The sequence below is a fragment of the Lepidochelys kempii genome, chromosome 16 (assembly GCF_965140285.1).
Source record: "Lepidochelys kempii isolate rLepKem1 chromosome 16, rLepKem1.hap1, whole genome shotgun sequence".
Classification (NCBI taxonomy): domain Eukaryota; kingdom Metazoa; phylum Chordata; order Testudines; family Cheloniidae; genus Lepidochelys; species Lepidochelys kempii.
In genome coordinates this window covers 28,771,852-28,791,725 of record NC_136395.1, presented here as the reverse complement: position 1 = coordinate 28,791,725, position 19,874 = coordinate 28,771,852, and the positions used below count along the sequence as shown (strand labels likewise).

At 43.8% G+C, this 19,874-nt stretch overlaps 1 protein-coding gene across 14 annotated transcripts in view; it reads right to left on the bottom strand.

The window, feature by feature from the left end:
• RALGPS1 (Ral GEF with PH domain and SH3 binding motif 1) overlaps positions 1-19,874 on the bottom strand; it is a 400,445-nt gene that overhangs the window by 282,469 nt on the left and 98,102 nt on the right. For 12 of the 14 annotated variants that reach the window (XR_012155323.2, XM_073315016.2, XM_073315015.2 and 9 more), the window contains 3 exons: positions 18,323-18,406; positions 6,844-6,933; positions 3,559-3,651 (listed from right to left, as the gene is read on the bottom strand). Coding sequence is in view for 12 of the 14 variants with exons in the window: in XM_073315016.2 (XP_073171117.2) it covers positions 3,559-3,651; positions 6,844-6,933; positions 18,323-18,406 (267 nt within the window). In the remaining 2 variants the exon portion in view is untranslated. Of the gene's footprint in view, positions 1-3,558; positions 3,652-5,178; positions 6,790-6,843; positions 6,934-18,322; positions 18,407-19,874 lie in introns of those variants that run through there. The other 2 variants (XM_073315031.2, XM_073315029.1) reach the window with 2 other exon arrangements.

Genomic DNA, 19,874 nt, shown 5'->3' with positions numbered 1-19,874 from the left:
ACCCAGAAAGAGAATGGAGCAAATAATAAAGCAATCAATTGGCAAACATCTAGAAGATAGTAAGGTGATAAGTAACAGTCAGCATGGATTTGTCAAGAACAAATCGTGTCAAACCAACTTGATAGCTTTCTTTGACAGGGTAACAAGCCTTGTGGATAGAGAGGAAGTGGTAGACGTGGTATATCTTGACTTTAGTAAAGCTTTTGATACTGTCTCGCATGACCTTCTCATAAACAAACTAGGGAAATGCAACCTACATGGAGCTACTATAAGATGGGTGCATAACTGGTTGTAAACCATTCCTAAAGAGTAGTTATCAGTGGCTCAGAGTCATGCTGAGAGGGCATAACGAGTGGGGTCCCATAGGGATCAGTTCTGGGTCCAGTTCTCCTCAACATCTTCATCAATGATTTAGATAATGGCATAGAGAGTACACTTATAAAGTTTGCGGATGATACCAAGCTGGGAGGGGTTGCAAGTCATTTGGAGGATAGGATTATAATTCAAAATGATCTGGACAAACTGGAGAAATGGTCTGAAGTAAATAGGATGAAATTCAATAAGGACAAATGCAAAGTACTCCACTTAGGAAGGAACAATCAGTTGCACACATACAAAAAGGGAAATGACGGCCTAGGAAGGAGTACTGCGGAAATGGATCTGAGTGTCACAGTGGACCACAACCTAATATGAGTCAACAATGTAACACTGTTGCAAAAAAAAAAAAAAAGCGAACATCATTCTGGGATGTATTAGCAAGAGTGCTGTAAGCAAGACATGAGAAGAAACTCTTCCACTCTACTCTGGGCTGATTAGGCCTCAGCTGGGGTATTCTGTCCAGTTCTGGGTGCCACATTTCAGGAAAGATGTGGAGAAAGTCCAGAGAAGAGCAACAAAAATCATTCAAGGTCTAGAAAACATGACCCATGTGGGAAGATTGAAAAAACTGGGTTTGTTTAGTCTGGGGAAGAGAAGACTGAGAGGGGACATAACAGTTTTCAAGTACATAAAAGGTTGTTACAAAGAGGAGGGAGAAAAATTGTTCTTCTTAACCTCTGTGGACAGGACAAGAAGCAATGGGCTTAAATTGCAGCAAGGGAGATTTAGGATGGACATTAGAAAAAACTTCCTAACTGTCAGTGTGGTTAAGTACTGGAATAAACTGCCTAGGGAGGTTGTGGAATCTCCATCATTGGAGATTTTTAAAAACAGGTTAGACAAACACCTGTCAGGGATGGTCTAGATAATACTTAGTCCTGCAATGAGTGCAGGAGACTGGACTAGCTGACCTCTTGAGGTCCCTTCCAGTCCTATGATTCTACAATTCCATGGTATTGGTCCATTAATAGATAGAAATGGTAGCATTATCAATAAAAATGCGGAAGAGGCAGAAATGTTCAATAAATATTTCTGTTCTGTATTTGGGAAAAACAGATGATGCAGCCTCATCAGATGGTGATGACACTACTCTTTCCATTCCACTAACGTTTCTGGATAAAAGCTACTACATTTAAACATTTTCAGATCAGCAAGTCCCAATAACTTGCATCCAACAGTTTTAAAAGAACTGGCTGAGGAGCAAGTTTTTATCCAGAACTGAGGGAAAGTCTCAAAAGTGGGGGACTGGCTGTGATTGCTTGATCTACTTTATGCCGGAGGGTATACTGGAAAACTGTTCAAAGGCAATAGGTAACTTGTATTAGAAAAGGGAATGTATCTAACTTAGAACTGTAAAGCCTGATATTGCATCTTCATGTTTTTTTCCTTTGTAACTTGTATGTGTTCACTTTCCCTTGCTACTCCATCTTTGAATCTGTGATTTTTTTGTGTTTTTGTAAATAAACAGTTTGTTTACTTTTACCCTAAGCAGTCTCTGTTGTGAAAACTGTGTGGAGTGTATGTCCCAAAGTGAACTGGTAAGTGGAGGCAGGTTTCATGTCTTCGAGGGTGATTAACCAAGAGGGGAAAAGTCTGAGTGTCTGGTAGTTGAGAACTTGGTTTGGACAGATTTGGGAAGACTCAAGATTGGAAGGGCTCTGGCGTCAAGCCTGCAAGGCATAAGTAGGCTGGTGGAAGCCAGGGTCAGACCTTTATGTTTGTGGACTGGCTACCATTGTTAGAGCTCTAAGCCATAGCTGCATACCATTTCGGCACCCAAAGTTATAGGGCAGGTGGTGACAGAACCCCTTACTGGTCTGGGTGATCCCCAAAACATCACAGTAAGTCATGGGTGTGTAAGATGGAACAAGAGGGGAGGTGTCTTTTCATAAAGATTTTCAGCACCAGAAACAGTTTGGATTATAGTATATGTTGTCTATATACACACACACAAACAATGAACTGAAGGGAAAGCTTGACTTGCCTAAAGTACGGAAATGTTTTGGTCTGTTAACCTGGACTTTGACAAAAATTGCTCGAAAGACTTTTTAAAAGAACAAAGTCCTGCTTGATATCTTGATAGAACTACTTACCTAAGAAAGCTTTTTATTATTAATTATTATTTGTACTGCAATAATATGTAGAGACCCCAACCAGAAGTAAGGACCCTAATATGCTAGATGTTGTACAGGCATATAGTCAAAAAACAAGTCATTGCCTCAAAGAGCTCACAGTCTAGGTTATTACATGGCACAACATATGAATGAGACAAACGAATCAGGGAAAGGAAATAACAGTAACGCAAACAAGTTAAGCTTATGCTTTAGTTAAACGTGTAACGCAATGGTTTGTACTAACTGCCATAAAACTATAGATTTCTCGTTCACACATACACAGGGGTGAAAGTAAGTATAGGGACTTACCGGTATGGGGCTGGGCTGGGGCCGGCTCTGGCCCCCAGAAGGGGCAGGACCGCAGGCAGAAAGGGCGGGGCTGGGGGAGGTCAGAGCCAGCCCCGGGCCACCCTGTACCAGCAAGTGCCTCCCTCCCTGCCCCCGGGGTAACAGTGGCAGCCGGGCGCTCTGGCAGCGGTTTAAAGGGCCCTGGATGGTAGCAGCTGCCAGAGCCCTGGGCCCTTTAAATTGTCCCTGGAGCCCCACCGCCACTTCCCCAGGGCTCCAGCAGCAGGGCTCCGGGGATGGGGCTCTGGCTGCCACTACTGCGCCGGGCCCTTTAAATTGTCCCCGGAACCTGCCGGAGCCCTGGGGAAGCAGCGGCGGGGCTCCAGGGACGATTTAAAGGGCCCAGGGCTCGGCCGTCGCTACCGCCTCAGGCCCTTTAAATCGCCGCCCCAGCCCCGCCGCCGCTACCCCAGGGCTCCGGCAGCAATTTAAAGGGCCGGGGGCTCCAGCTGCTGCTGGGAGCTGCAGGCCCTTTAAATTGCGCCTGGGGAAGCCAGTCCATCCCGGGACGGCGCACCAGCTCTTGCCAGTACCCCACACCGGGGCATGCTGGCTTACCGTCACCTCTGTGCACACACAAAATCACTTCTAAAGGTAAATTTCCTTCCTTCCTTCAGCTCTAACTCAGCAATCGAGTGATGTTTAGACAACAAAGCACAGGATTAATATACACCATAACAAAAGGGAGAAGATTTGAAATAAAGACAAGTTAACTTACAGCCCAGGTTTTCGTCAGCCTGAAAATAGGTGCGCTTTGCAATGCTGATACCACAGCCATGATGGAATGAAGGTTGTTCAGGTCTAGAAGTTTCTGCAACAACACCAAAGGAAAAATTATTTAACCTTTTCTCATGGCTGTTTAGAGCCATCACACTGAATACAATCAAACTAGAGGTGCAATTCTTCAAAACAAAAGCAAGGGGTACTAAATGGTGTCTAATTTGGGAAATTCTATTAATCTGGGTGACATTTTACACTTTAAAAATGTTACAGATATTCCAGGCTTGCCCTGAACTCATTGCAAAGTGAAAGCTCACTTAGATGTACCTCCTATGTTCACGAAACTAATTTGGGTTTTGCAAGGTTCTCTCTTTGGAAGTGGAAAAAATTAAATATTTTTTAAGTGTAACTCTGGTGTTATTGTTGAAAACAAGTTCTAACCATATGATACTATAGTTCTGGAAACATATATGTTTAATTGGGCCAAAAGATTCAACTTTGGCCTCCTATGGTTACCGAAGATGTTGAATGAAGTAGTCTAGAATTAATAAAGTGACTTTTTGTTAAAATAATGTTGTAATCTTTTTTTTAAAAAGACAATGCTTCCCCCCCTCCCAACATGTTTAAAAACCCAGCCTGTGGTCACAGTTCTCTTCAGCAGACTTCTTGCTGTAAAAATCAACAAAACAACTGAGAACATCTGAACATAAAACTGGCCATATGGGTCAGATCAATGGTCCATCTAACCCAGTATCCTATCTTCTGACAGTGGCCAGTGCTGGAAGCTTCAGAGGGTATAAACAGAACAGGGCAATTATCAAGTTATCCATCCCCTATCATCCAGTCCCGGCTTCTGGCAGTCAGAGGTTTAGGGACACCCAGAACATGGGATTGCATCCTTGACCATCTTGTCTAATAGCCATTGATGGACCTGTCCTCCACGAACTTATCTAATTCTGTTTGAACCCAGTTATACTTTTGGCCTTCACAACATCCCCTGGCAACGTGTTCCATGGTTTGACTATGTGCTGCATGAAGGAGCAGAAGCAACACTGTGTTATATAAAAAAAGGTTTCCTACAACACAATGCCTGCAGCAAAGAAAAATGGGAAATACTTTCACATAACTCATTTGTAAAAAGATTTTAAGAGGCTGTACACTCATTCTTACTTCCAGTATTAGCTGTGGATAACAGTACTTAAGGTGTTAAAAAACTAAGTAATATCCATTTGTTTCTCAGGTCAGGTAAGAGAAATAATTATTTTATATACAACTCCTAATATATATGGGTAGTGCACTAAAATGATATTACAGCAGCCAGACCATCATCACAGAATTACAAAAATGCAGGGAGGGAAACAAAAGGGGAGAGAGGGATGGGAAAGGAGGCCGCTGCTCCTCCCTGGTAGGCTGGAAGCAGGGGCGGGGGGGGGGGGCAACAGAGAAGGACACAGAAAACCAAGGGGCACAAACTCTAGCACAAGATAGTAGAACTGGCTCCTCCAGCTGCACTGGCGAGGAAAGAAACAAAAACCAAAATGCTTCATTTCTGAAATGCTGCCAGGGTGCCTCAGGGAAGTTGTAACTCATATGCCTCGTCATAGGGTGCTCCACTCACCGCTGTGCTGGTGCCTCCTCCTAGTCACTCTGGGGATTAGCTCTCATGGCCGACACCCTTGTCCGCGGCTTGCATGCTGTCACTCTGACTCTAGTCTGCAGCTCCACTTGCTCCAGGACTCACAGCATCCTCTTCCTGACTTAGCCCTCCAGCTAGGTCACTCCGTGTTCCTACTTATGAGGTTCAGTCCTAGGCAGTCTGCACCAGTACTACGCCCTCCGTGGCTGGTAGGGGAACACAGGCCTGCCCTCTTGTCCAGGTTCCAGTCCAGAGACCCTCAGCTCAGCAATTCTGGGTTTCCTCTTTCTGCCCTCACTGCTCCTCCCTTGGACTACTTCCTACAACACCTGGTACCCCTTCTTTCTTGGGTGTACCAACTCCAAGAACCCTCCTCCCACTTCCCAAGGAAAGACTGCTGCCTGCCTTCCTGCAGCTTTTCCCAGCTGCCCCCAAACACTCCTCCCTTTTCCCAGGGATGGACTGCCCTTTCTCAGCAGCCCAGTCTGTAGCCTGCTACCTGGCTTTATAGGCCCTGCATGTTCCTGCACAAGTGAGCCTCTTTCCAACCAGCTGCCTTCAGCCTAAAGCAGCCTAATTAGCTGACTGGACCCACCTGACCCAGCCCAGTTCTTGCAGGCCTAGTGTGGGGAGCTCACCCCATCACATGCCTAATGCTCCAGTTGTCCTCTGTGACCTGAATCCCTATTAGGACTACATCTTCCCATGATGCACAGCTCCCCTCACCAAGGGCTTTGTCTACATGGGAAGTTACGGCACAGAAAGCCAGAGTATGAATCTAGAGCACATCTGCTTGCCACGCAGTTGAGTCCAGATGGACACAGCTAAAGTGTCCTGAAACTCGTGGAGCATGGCTTAGCTTACTACTAGACTACTTGAAAGTGTATTAAGACAAACTGCACTCCAGAACTTTCAATGCACAGTAGCAGTATCCATGCAGCACATTACTGAGCAGCAAACTGGTGCAAATTCACATCTGGATTATTGTGCAGTAATCTGCATGTAAACAAGTCCCGAAAGGTGACACTGTGGTGCATCACAAAAACTGTCGTCTAACTGTGAGACCTACCTATAGCAGAGAATGGGAGGATCAGGCCTCAGAATTCCACCTTCATTAGGCTCTATGACAGCGTGTCAAAATAGAAATATTCCAGTTTTTAGCCACAATATTTTGGCTTTCAATGTTTTGCCATCAATTCTAAATTTTCTGTGGAAAATGTTGATGAAAACAATTTTTTGGTCAAAATTTTCAGTGAGGAAATGATTTTTTTCCAACCAGCTCTAATGCTAGCAACAAAAATTTGTTTTGGTAATTATGTTGGCCATGGCTCCAACGCAGCTCAACAGCATAATAGCAGGAAGATGAATCACCTTTAAACTTGTAAACACGCTAAACTAGAATATTTGTAGCAGAAGCCAGTTAAAAAAGCTCACTGCCCATTGTACCTAGCTATGTACAAGCAGATCAGTCTGTGGTGGTCACATTGTGTATCACAATGACCAAGTACTTAATGGGATAGCAGGAGCTGTGCTATCAAGAATTTTATTCTTCAGTGGTCTAAAGAGACAGTTGATATGAGTGGAGAAACAGACAAAAAAAGAATATTTTGAATAATAATAATAATAATAATAATAATGCACACTTACCTTAGCTATTTTCACAAAATGGCTCAATATTTCTGCCCTTATTTTTAACGTCTGTGCTGTTAAAATTTCTCGTACAACCCAGAAACTGACCTATAAAGAAACGTATACATCTGAATTTAACGCAAAAAGCCCCACCTTTATTATATTAAACATCTATAAACTGTCTCAATTCTCTAAAGAAAATGCAGGTTAGGAGCAGGAAAGATACAAGTCTTGTAAGAAAGACGTGGTATTAGACAAACAACTGCTGAACTCATTACCCACACCACCTTTCTTTAATTTCAATGGCTTAACTAAACAAAAGGACTTGAGAGATTAATTTAGTTTTATAAAGTGCAATTAAATATCCTGAATAACTGATAGAACAGGATATAAGACAACAAAAACAGTAGTGGACTAGGATTTGGCTAACAAACTAGAAAACTGGTCAATATAATCATTCAGATTTTCAGAATCAAATCACACAACCACTACAGAAAACAACACCTATATTCAATCACTATATAGGAAAGGTGACTTTATTTAGATTTTTGATTATGAGTCCCTCCAAACAGAGGAGAAAGAAAAAACAAAAGCAAAATGTAAAACGAAAACTCCGCCCCCCCCCCCCCCCCCATACAAAGTTAAAGTGCAAGACAATTTGGTTAATTAAATACATGCCAGTTCACCCAGGTCTCCTTCCCAGTGGATCTATAGTAGTCAACCCTTTTAACCTACTTCCCCACACTCCTTTAACATGAACTTCTACATTTATGACAGACTATACAGACTGAGTGGGGATCCAGTAGATATAGTGTACTTAGATTTTTAGAAAGTCATTTTACAAGGTCTCTCACCAAAGGCTTTTATGCAAAGTAAGCTGCCATGGGATAAGAGAGAAGGGGCTCTGATGGATTGGTAACTGATTAAAAGATAGGAAACAAAGGGTAGGTATAAATGGTCAGTTTTCAGAATGGAGAGGTAAACAGTGGTGTCCCCCAGGAGTCTGTTCTGGGACAAGTCCTATTCAACATATTCATAAATGATCTGGAAAAAGGGGTAAACAGTGAGGTGGCAAAATTTGCAGATGACAAAAAATTACTAAAGATAGTTAAAACCCAGGCAGACTGCGAAGAGCTACAAAAGGATCTCTCAAAACTGGGTGACTGGGCAACAAAGTGGCAGATGAAATTTAATGTTGATAAATGCAAAGTAATGTATATTGGAAAGCATAATCCCAACTATACATATATGATGGGGTCTAAATGAACTGTTACCACTCAAGAAAGAGATCTTGGAGACATTGTGGATAGTTTTCTGAAAACACCCATTCAATGTACAACAGCCGTCAAAAAAAAGAACAGAATGCTGGGAATCATTAAGAAAGGGATAGATAATAGGACAGAAAATATAATGTTGCCTCTAAATAAATCCATGGTATGCCCACATCTTGAATACTGTGTGCAGATGTGGTTCCCTCATCTCAAAAAAAGATATATTGGAATTGAAAAAGATTGAGAAAAGGGCAAAAAAAAATATTAGGGATATGGAACAGCTTCCGTATGAGGAGAGATTAATAAGACTGGGACTTTTCAGCTTGGAAAAAAAAAAGGCTAAGAGGAGATATGATAGAGGTCTATAAAATCATGACTGGTGTAGAGAAAGTAGATAAGGAAGTGTTGTTTACTACTTCTCATAACACAAGAACTAGGGGTCACCAAATGGAATTAATAGGAAGCAGGTTTAAAACAAATAAAAGGAAGTATTTCTTCACACAATGTATAGTCAACCTGTGGAACTCCTTGTCAGAGGATGTTGTGAAGGCCAAGACCATAACAGGGTTCAAAAAAGAATTACATTAATTCATGGAGGATAGGTCCATCAATGGCTATTAGCCTGGATGGGCAGGAATGGTGTCCTTCGCCTCCGTTTGCCAGAAGCTGGGAATGAGCAATAGGGAATGGATCACTTGATGATTATCTGTTCTGTTCATTCCCTCTGGGGCACCTGGCATTGGCCATTGTCAGAAGACAGGATACTGGGCTAGGTGGACCTTTGGTCTGACCCAGTATGGCCATTCTTATGTTCTTATGAGTGCAGTTCAAGAAGCTTGTACGCTTAGTCTGTTTTATGACTGTGTGCACCTAAAATTTGAAAGGCACTATGAAGCGATTAACTATGGTAAATATACACAGTGTTCAACAATCTTAGTTAACAACAGTAACTTGTTGAGTTTCAGATCATTTTACAACTTTGATTTGAACCTGTTACAAAACAAGGAGACACACTAACTCTGACCATCTTTAAAGTACAGACACAAGCAGGTACACTTCCTTACTAATTAGTTACCAGTTTCAGAAAATGGTCATTTGACTGATTTGGGTTATCACACTGTGTTACTTATCACCAGATCTTTGCTGAGTCATCAGCTTTCATTTTAGTTATTGTTCATAGCAGAGTTTACACTGCAAATACAGGTGGCGTGAAGGATGGAGACAATTGATGTGAGTCAACAGTGTGCCCTTGTTGCCAAGAAGGCCAATGGCATTTTGGGATGTATAAGTAGGGGCATAGCCAGCAGATCGAGGGACGTGATCATTCCCCTCTAGTCGACGTTGGTGAGGCCTCATCTGGAGTACTGTGTCCAGTTTTGGGCCCCACACTACAAGAAGGATATGGAAAAATTGGAGAGAGTCCAGCGAAGGGCAACAAAAATGATTAGGGATCTGGAACACATGACTTATGAGGAGAGGCTGAGGGAACTGGGATTGTTTAGCCTGCAGAAGAGAAGAATGAGGGGGGATTTGATAGCTGCTTTCAACTACCTGAGAGGTGGTTCCAAAGAGGATGGTTCTAGAGTATTCTCAGTGGTAGAAGATGACGGGACAAGGAGTAATGGTCTCAAGTTGCAGTGGGGGAGGTTTAGGTTGGATATTAGGAAAAACTTTTTCACTAGGAGGGTGGTGAAACACTGGAATGTGTTACCTAGGGAGGTGGTAGAAACTCCTTCCTTAGAGGTTTTTAAGGTCAGGCTTGACAAGCCCTGGCTGGGATGATTTAACTGGGGATTGGTCCTGCTTTGAGCAGGGGGTTGGACTAGATGACCTCCAGAGGTCCCGTCCAACCCTGATATTCTTTGATTCTATGAATTATAGTTTTTTCTCGGTGTACTAACAGGCAACCTGAATTACTGAAAATAGAAAGAGACAGTTAAATGTGCCTGAGATATGAACTTGATATCAACAGCAGGACTCCCAGGTGGTCAGCCCAGCACCTCAGTCTTCTCCCTTCCAGTTGTGTTCAGCTTTTCAGAAACAATGTGCTAACAGAAAAAGACCATTTTATCCCATCTCTGTTGGGATAACTTGTTATCTCTTTTTGGAAGTGCTGGCATGGACCAAATCAGATGGCAACCCATACTCTGCCAAAAATTCGAAAGGTCCTACCGCAATGAGAGCTGGCCTCCTCTCACCATGCAATCAGGAAATGAAGCATCACCTTTTTAGTTCTTGGAAGTGGGGCTGGAACCTTCTAGTTTCTTTCTGCCACACATCTTGACACACATCTTGTCACACTAGTTTGTGTAAGGCAGGTTAGGGCATAGCTGTTGGTACAACCATCTTGGGACATTACTTGAACATCGGATAGTTTGCTCTGGTGAGCCACAAGTCACTTTTCAGGGCCTCTTTGTGGTGCATCCCTTGGCCAACTTCGCAATTATGCTTGCTCAAATTGCAGTTTCTCCAGCAACATTCTGTTAGCTGTTGAAATGTCCAGTTTGAAGTTCATTTAATTTATACGAAGTCTCTCGTTGTTTGATGCTCTTTAAACATGTTTTAACAGTCCAATAAACAATGCAAATCACTTCAAGAAGAGAAAGTTACTCACCTTGTGCAGTAACAATGGTTCTTGGAGACGTCTGTCCCTGTGGATGCTCCATTCCTCCCTGCATTTCTGCTTGGAGATCTTTGGTAGCAGTGTCCGTTCAGCCAGCACATGCACTCTTCCCTCCACACCCTGCCCCGTCCTCTGTCTCAAGGCTAATTAGCGCTGCATGGGCAAACCACCCTCTGTTCCTTCTCTACCGCGGAGTCCCTATCAAGAACTCTGAAGTAGAGGGGAGGAGAGCGGGTTGCAGAGCACCCATAGGGACACACATCTCGAAGAATCATCGTTACTGCAAAAGGTGAGTAACTTTCTCTTCTTCTTCGAGTAGTGTCCCTATGGGTGCTCCACTGTAGGTGATTCCCGAGCAGTATCCTCAATGGAAGGGTGGTGCTTCGGCATCAAGTCTGTTATGGATGACAGTACTGTGGAGCTGAAAATGAAGCAGAGTCTCCAGTAATTGCATAGTGTTCTGCGAACGTATGAACAGACGCCCAAATCTCAGCTCTGCAGATTTCCGAGATAGGGACATTCTTGAGGAAGGTGACAGAGGAAAAAACCAACTTCGTGGACTACGTGCAGATTACAGATGGAGGTACCACAATGCAAACATGATAGCAGTGCTTAATACAGTTCAAGACCCATTTGGAGTGCCTCTGGGCTGATATCACTGAGCCTTTAGACCTTTCCGTAATGGAAAGGAAAAGCTTAGGAGATTTCCTAAAGGCCTTCGTCCTATCCAGGTAAAAGGCCAGGGCTCTCCTAATGTCTAGTGTGTGCAGTATGGCCTCCCTGTTATCACGGTGAGGCTTAGGGTAAGAGTTTGAGAGGTGAATCAACTGGTTTATGTGAAAAGATGAGGTCCCCTTGGGGATGAACTTTGGGTGGGGCCAAAGAGTAACCTTGATTTAAAGAATATTGTAAAAGGGGGGTGCTTTATTAGCGCCACTATTTCTCCTATTCTCCTTGCCAAAGTGAAGGCTACCAGAAATGCTGTCTTCATTGACAGATATGTGAGCGAGCAAATGGCCATAGGTAAAAGAGAAAACTAGTGAGGCTCTTTAAAACCAGATATAGGTCCCATGTTGGAATGGGATGTCTGGGTTGGGGAGAGAGGTTCACTATGCCCTTAAGGAATCTTTTTGTAACTGGGTGGGAGAAAACTGAGTATCCCTTTACTAGTTGATGGAAAGTTGCTATGGTCACCGGGTGTATGTTGAGTGAACTGAGGGATAGGCCCGACCTCTTGAGAACAACTATGTAGCCCAACACCATGGGAAGGGTAGAAAATGGTGGGGTAATTTGTCAGGAAATTAACCAAACATGAAATTTAGTCCACTTTTGCAGGTAAGTACAATGGGTAGCCCATTTCTACTGTGTAGTAACACTTCCTGTACCTCCAAGGAGCAGGAACTCTCTATGTGTTAGAACCACGAAGGAGACAAGCCTTGAGACAGAATATATGCAGGTTGGGATGGAGAATGTGCCCTTTGTTCTGTGAGAGGAGGTAAGGAGTGAGTTGAAGAGGAATCAGTGGACATCTTGCAAGCTGTGACAGGTACGGATATGACATTTATCTCGGCCAGGTGGGATCAATTAGTATGACATTTACTTTTTCTCTTTTTATTTTTAACAGGACTTTCAACAGCAGAGGGAATGGAAAAAAGGCATATAGAAGGCCCTTGTCTCATGGAAGAAGAAGAATGCCACCTAATCAGTGCTGTCCAAGGTGGCCCTGGAGCAATAGCATGGGCACTTGTTCAGATATGCAGCAAACAAGTCTATCATCAGTGTCTCTCATTGATAGAATATGTTGTGGCACACTGTTGGGTTCATTTCCCACTTTGCCACTCAGAGTGTCCGCTGCTCTGTTCTGCTCTCCCGTTAGGTAGGATGCTGATATTAGAACATTGTGGCAAATGCACCAGTTCCATAGCTTTACCATTTCCGCACACAGGGTGCCGCCCTGACAATTTATGTAGTACATGCATGCAATGTTGTCTGCTATCAACTTTGTGTGTGTACCTCTGATCAGTGGAAGAAAGTGAATGCAAACAATCCTGACTGCTCTGAGTTTGAGGAGGTTGATGTGGAGAGGTGCCTCCATGGATGACCATTTGCCCTGAGTTGTGAGGTTGCTGAGATGTGCACCTCAACCTATGAGGGATGCATCTGTAGTGAGAAATAATGTCATGGGGAGGGGACATGGGTGGTGGCCCGGGAGGCGTTGAGGGTGCTGGGGGGGGTTGCCTGGGGGGGCACCACTAGTCCTAAGGGGGCCGGCGTGCAGCCTGGGACCCCCCACTGGTGCTGGGGTTGAGAGGTTTGCCAGGGCTGGCAGGCTCCCTACCTGGCTCCACGCCTCCCCAGAAGCAGCAACATCCCCCTCCCTCTGCTCCTAGGCAGAGGCATAGCAAAGCAGCTCTGCATGCTGCCTCCACCCCAAGTGCCGGCTTTGCAGCTCCCATTGGCCAGGAACCATGGGGGTGGTGGTGGTGGTGTGCCTGCTCTGCCTAGGAGCTGGGGATGCCACCGCGTCTGGGGAGCCCCCCCACCAAGGTAAGCGCCACCTAGAGCCCTCACCCCCTTCCGCACCCCAACCCCAAGCCCTGAGACCCCTCTCACACTCAAATTCCTGCTGCTGCGGGAGGGGGAGGGGTCAGTGGCCCAAGACTGCCACAGCAGCGGCCCTGCAGTCAGCAGCACCAGCTGCTGCAGAAGTCACGGAAAGTCACAGAATCCCTGACTTCCATTACCTCTGTGACAAACTCGCAGCCTTAGTCATAGGGAGTGGTCTCTCAGGGCCTCAAACAAGGCATCAAAATTGGTATTTCAAGATGGAAGGCTGTGACGTGGAGGATTGAGGGCCTGATAGTTTGCACCTCTGAAATTTGAACCTTTTTCATTGTGGCTTACAGTAGTGCTATGATGGGTACTGGGGTGGATGCAACTTTTGGGAGGACTGAGTCCTAAATTTCCTTTTTTATCCAGGTGTATTAGATCCCCAGCGACTGTAGTGTGGCTCTGGAGTCTTCAGAGTCTGGAGCACAGCAATGGTCTTCGGGCCTTCAAAGGGGAGGTCCTCAGCTCTCATCTGAACCTCCTTCAGCAGTTCCAGAAGATGCAGCCACGATGCTCATTGCATCACGATCATTTTCAAAATCAAAAGGGTTGCAGTATCTGCACCATCTAGTGCAGTCAGGATTGCTGTTTTCACCACTAACAGCCGCTCCTGTACGATGGCCTGACACTGGTCTGTGTGTGACTCTGGCAGGTGGTAAATAAAGGTGTTAAGCTTGGTGTAATTCGTTTCATCGTATTTGGCTGCTAGAGCTTGGTAAGTTTGCAATTTGAAATTGTAAAGTCACAGAAGAACAGGCCTTCCTCTCAAACAAGTCAAATCTCTTCCAATCCCTATAGAAAGGGGCAGATTTTGAATAGTACCGGTGGCCATGGGAGATCACCAAATCCACTACAATGGGATTAGGTGGTGTGTGGGAGAAGAGGAACTCTGATTCCTTGTGGGAGACATAATACTTCTTATCAGCCCATCTGCAAGTTGGTGTGGCTGATGCTGGTGTTTGCCAAATGAGTTTGGCTGGATCCAAAAGCACCTCATTAATGGGGAGGGCGATCCTCGAGGAGGAGGAGGATGTATGTAAAATGTCCAGCAGCATATGGTGGGTGTCCTTCACCTCCTCAAGAGGGATTTGTAGTGTATCTGCCACCCGCTTTGTAAGGTCCTGAACGTGAAGTCGTTTGCCATAGATGAAGGAGGGGGCATCACTGCCTCATCTGGACGGAAGGAAGAGAAAATAGTTGGTGGAGTATCTCCTCTTCTAGCCCAATCTCCTGTGGTTCATAAATTTCCTCAGGAGGCTCTGAGGCTCTAGATGTAGAGGAAGAAGGAGAGCACATCACAGATTCCTGGTGGTGACACTGGATGTCCAGGAGGCATGGTGCCTATAAGCTGTCCGTGGATCCCATAAGGCCACTGGGACTGTGGAAAAGGCATTGGTGGCAGAGCCTATGGTTGGTCATACCATGGGGGTTGAGGTCCAGAGTGAAAATATGTCTGGGAAAGTCTGGATTGATGGCGGGAGGGAGCATAATCTGAGTGAGTGTGGTAATGACTAGGGGAGGTTTTGAATCTCCGTTGGACATTGGAGGTACAGATAAGGAGACTGAGGTGAATGGCTTGGTACTGGGTGGTGACTCCATGGATCGAGATGTGCCTGGTACAGGGACCCTGGTACTGAGTAAAGGGGACTCTGGAGTTTCACATATCAGCAGGTCCTTAGAAAATCTGAACTCCTGTGGTGCTGTAGTCATCGGTACTGAGGCAATTTTGGCCAAGATGAGCGGTCTGATGAGCTTTGCTATTTGTCATCAGTACCGAGGGTTTCTGTATTGGCGCCGACTTCACAGAGGCGGTACGGTCTGTGCTTCTATCTCTGACAAGCGGTACCGCTGCCTCAGCACCTGTGCCCTGAGGAAACTTAGGCTTACTCCTGGTATCTGCACTGGATGACTCTGTGCCTTGTGGGAACTGTGTTTAGGAGTGGTCAGTACTGAAGTGACTGAATGTGCTGGGGCTTTCCTCTGGCTGGTTCAGGACTCACTGTGAGGGCTCATGGCTCTTTTTTTGAAGGTCTTACATACGGAATCCAAAAGATTCTTCCTTGGTTCACTTATTTGGAGGTAGAAGGCTATGGTGATGGCTCCCGTCGCTGAGGAGACTTGGTACCAGGTCAGCCGCAGGTTGCAGAGCGCCCTCCATCAGAAGTACTTTTAGCTTTAGTTCCCGTTATTTTCGGGAGCTGGCTTTCAGCAGCTGACAAAAAGTACACTTCTGGGGAATGTGGGCCTCTGAGGCAATGGACACAGCGGGAATGTCCGTCTGTTACAGGTATGGCCTCCATACAGGAGAGGCACCTCCTAAACTCAGGGTTGCTGGGCATGCGGAAGCGCTTTAGCATTGCCAGTGTAGACTAGACCTGAGGAAGGGGGTCATATTGCTATCTAATAATAACAACCATATATGATATGTATGAAAAGGAAGATGTCCTTTCATATCATTGTTGCTACCACTGTTAAGCAATTGCAACAAAGCTTGTACAAAGTATGTCATGTAAGGTATCAATGGAAAAGTTACAGATTGCTAAATATGATAATCCTCTTAATATGCATGTATCCTCTTTGTATCTGAAGTTATGAATATTTGTTATGTATCTGTATCTCAAACACGTTATGATTCCTGGGTGACACCCCCCAGGCAGATTTACATCAGGATTAGACAGTCAGGTGTTGATGGTCCATTAAAGACACTCAACTCTCACAACGGGCCACTGAAGAGACTAAACACACTCAATGAGCCACTGACTCATTGTAGCATGCAAGGAAACGTGATGAGGACGTGACCTAAGACTCCATCTTTTGCCACAAATTTTCCATGCACCTGGGCTGAACATTTAAAAGGGAGACTGCTCTGTGACATCATTTTCTTTGTCTTCATTTCTGCTTCTCACCTCTGGACTGTAATTTTCCAAGGAAGCTTTGAACAAGGAACTGAATGACCCCCAACCTGCTTGGGTAAAAACAAGCTACCAGATTTATCATCACAGCTATGATCCTGACCTGGAAACTCTAAAAATTGATTATAAAGTATATGATTCCTTAACCATTTAATAACTCTTCTTTTCTTTTTATATCATTAAACATTTAGTTATTCGTTACTAAGGATTAACCTTGACTATCCCCTCATCTAGATGCCTGTGCACAATGACAAATCACACAACTACTTCTGAGCGCACTCTAAGCACAATTTGATGGTTATTGTTACTCGGAATGCTCCTAAAATTAGCATATACTTGATTTGCTAGGTAGGATTTTTCCTTTCTAAATTACAAGAGTGTTATAAGGATAAACTATGCTTTATATTGCAACTTGAGTGGAAAAATTTTTAACTCATTGTTCATTTCTTATTATTAGATGCAAGGTGAATATATGCACATGTTTACTGAGGGTTACATCAGAACCCCAGAAAGTCTCAGGCTCTGGAAGAAACACAGAATATCAGGGTTGGAAGGGACCTCAGGAGGTCATCTAGTCCAACCCCCTGCTCAAAGCAGGACTTAATCGCCAACTAAATCATCCCAGCCAGGGCTTTGTCAAGCCTAACCTTAAAAACCTCTAAAGAAGGAGATTCCACCACCTCCCTAGGTAACCCATTCCAGTGCTTCACCACACTCCTAGTGACAAAGTTTTTCCTAATATCCAACCTAAACCTCCCCCACTGCAACTTGAGACCATTACTCCTTGTTCTGTCATCTGCTACCACTGAGAACAGTCTAGAGCCATCCTCTTTGGAACCTCCTTTCAGGTAGTTGAAAGCAGCTATCAAATCCCCCCTCATTCTTCTCTTCTGCAGACTAAATAATCCCAGTTCCCTCAGCCTCCACTCATAATTCATGTGCTCCAGCCCCCTAATCATTTTTGTTGCCCTCTGCTGGACTCTTTCCAATTTTTCCACTTCCTTCTTGTAGCATGGGGCCCAAAACTGGACACAGTACTTCAGATGAGGCCTCACCAATGCCGAATAGAGGGGAATGATCACATCCCTCAATCTGCTGGCAATGCTCCTACTTTATACAGCCCAAAATGCCGTTAGCCTTCTTGGCTACAAGGGCACACTGTTGACTCATATCCAGCTTGTCGTCCACTGTAATCCCTAGGTCCTTTTCTGCAGAACTGCTGCCTAACTGCTCAATCCCTAGTCTGTAGCAGTACATGGGATTCTTCCTTCCTAAGTGAAGGACTCTGCATTTGTCCTTGTTGAACCTCATCAGATTTCTTTTGGCCCAAACTCCTAATTTGTCTAGGGCCCTCTGTATCCTATTCCTACCCTCCAGCGTATCTAGCACTCTTCCCAGTTTAGTGTCATCTGCAAACTTGCTGAGGGTGAAATCCATGCCATCCTCCAGATCATTAATGAAGATATTGAACAAAATCGGCCTGAGGAGCAACCCTTGGGGCACTCTGCTTGATACCGGATGCCAACTAGACTTGGAGCCATTGATCACTACCCAGAAACCTTGTTGTTTGAGAGCAGGTTGTTGAAGTGACATATAATCAAATAGTCTTTATCAGAAAGCAAAATATTCCCTTGACATTTAGCAATTTGTTTTCACATCTGTTATTAAATAAATAAAATCCCCCATCAAAAAAGAGCAAACAAAATAAATAAACAAAAGCCCAAACCCAACACCACCAATCCATTATTATTCTTCATGTCCATTGAGTAACATATAATACACATCTTAAAATGACCCTATTTTATATCCATCCCTTGCAGCATTTAAATGTAGGTCTAGTCTGAAAAATTACAAGTCAGTTACAATCAACATATTTGCTACACCCACACTGATCTCCTTTAAAGCCAACAACTCTCAAGAAAAAAAAAATCTGACTCTTTTATGATTACTAATCCATCAAAGCACTGTGTTAATAGGATTCAGATGTGGCACATTTATGTATATCAATGAAGTAACAAATTCAATCCTTGTTAAATTCAGGTGGGCAGTGTTAATTCTGTAAATCTAATTAGATTATTTACCTGATTAAACCTCCTTGTAAAGGCAACAATATTAGGGGCGAGGATGTGTTTTTCTTTCTTATTCCATCCACAGCTGGCTAGTTCCTAGAAAATACACCAAAACACTGTTTCACTATTTACAACTTTTTAAAAGGAAGATAAACAATCTTTAAAAATAAAACAAAGTTGAAATATTGTCTTTGAGTTCCGATGTAAGGAAAGGACACTAAACTTAACTGAAATACCATTAGAGGGAAACACAGAAATGGACAGATAAGAGTAATATCTACCGCGGGCATTTCTAAAACATCAATCACTGCAGTTATAAATCAAGTATCAGAGGGGTAGCCATGCTAGCCTGTATCCACAAAAACAACAAGGAGTCTGGTGGCACCTTAAAGACCAACAGATTTATTTGGGCATAAGGTGACCAGATGTCCTGATCGTATAGGAACAGCCCTCATATTTGGGGCTTTTTCTTATATAGGCTTCTATTACCCCCCACCCTCTGTCCCGATTTTTCACACTTGCTATCTGGTCACCCTATTTGGGCATAAGCTTTATGTGCCAGTATATTTATGCTTGTATCTGTAATTTTCACTCCATGCATGTGAAGAAGTGGTTTTTTACCCATGAAAGCTTATGCCCAAATAAATCTGTTAGTCTTTAAGGTGCCACCGGACTCCTCGTTGTTTTTGCAGTTATAAAGGCCCTAATTCCATGACAACGACTCTGTAAATCTTTGCTCTCTCCAAGTACCAGTCATTACCATTCACTGTCATTAGGCTAGGACATTTTCTGGAGAGATATCCCAATAAAGCCTCCCTTCTGATTCACTGTGTAGCATGTGCTAAAATACTATCATAATGATTAAAGGTCCAACATAAAAGTAAGCACTTAATTACACACAGAGAGTATTAAGGAACTTCAGATGCCTCTGGGATGAAAGACCATAGCCAAAAAGTACACAAGATGCTGCACAATATGGAGGGAGTTACTTTTTTAACAGTAACAGTAACTTGGGCAAACCTTACTCCTACAAAATGCATCATGGGCTTTTCAACATAAATACATCCACAGCCAAGAGTGATCCTATTTTTAATGTTCCACACACTGAATTGCACGGAGCTCAGTTATCTTGACAATGAAGGTCTGAAACAATCTGCCTACATTGAACCTATTGATTCAGACACTAAATATTTTAAACATAATGTTTAGTAAATTATACTACAATTAGAAAAGTGCAAAGAAGGACAACAAAAATGATTAGGTGGATGAGACAGATTCCACATGAGGAGAGATTAAAAAGTGTATGAAACTGTTCATCTTGGAAAAGACACAACTGAGTGGTGATATGAAAATCATGAATGGTATGGAGAAGTATTACATATCCCTTCACATAACACATGAACTAGGGGTCACCTGCTGAAATTAATAGGCAGCAGGTTTAAAAAAAACAAAGGGAAGTATTTCTTCACACAATGCACAGTCAAACTGTGGAACTTGTGGCCATGGGATGTTGTGAAGGCCAAAAGTATAACTGGGTTCAAAAAAGAATTAGATGAGTTCATGG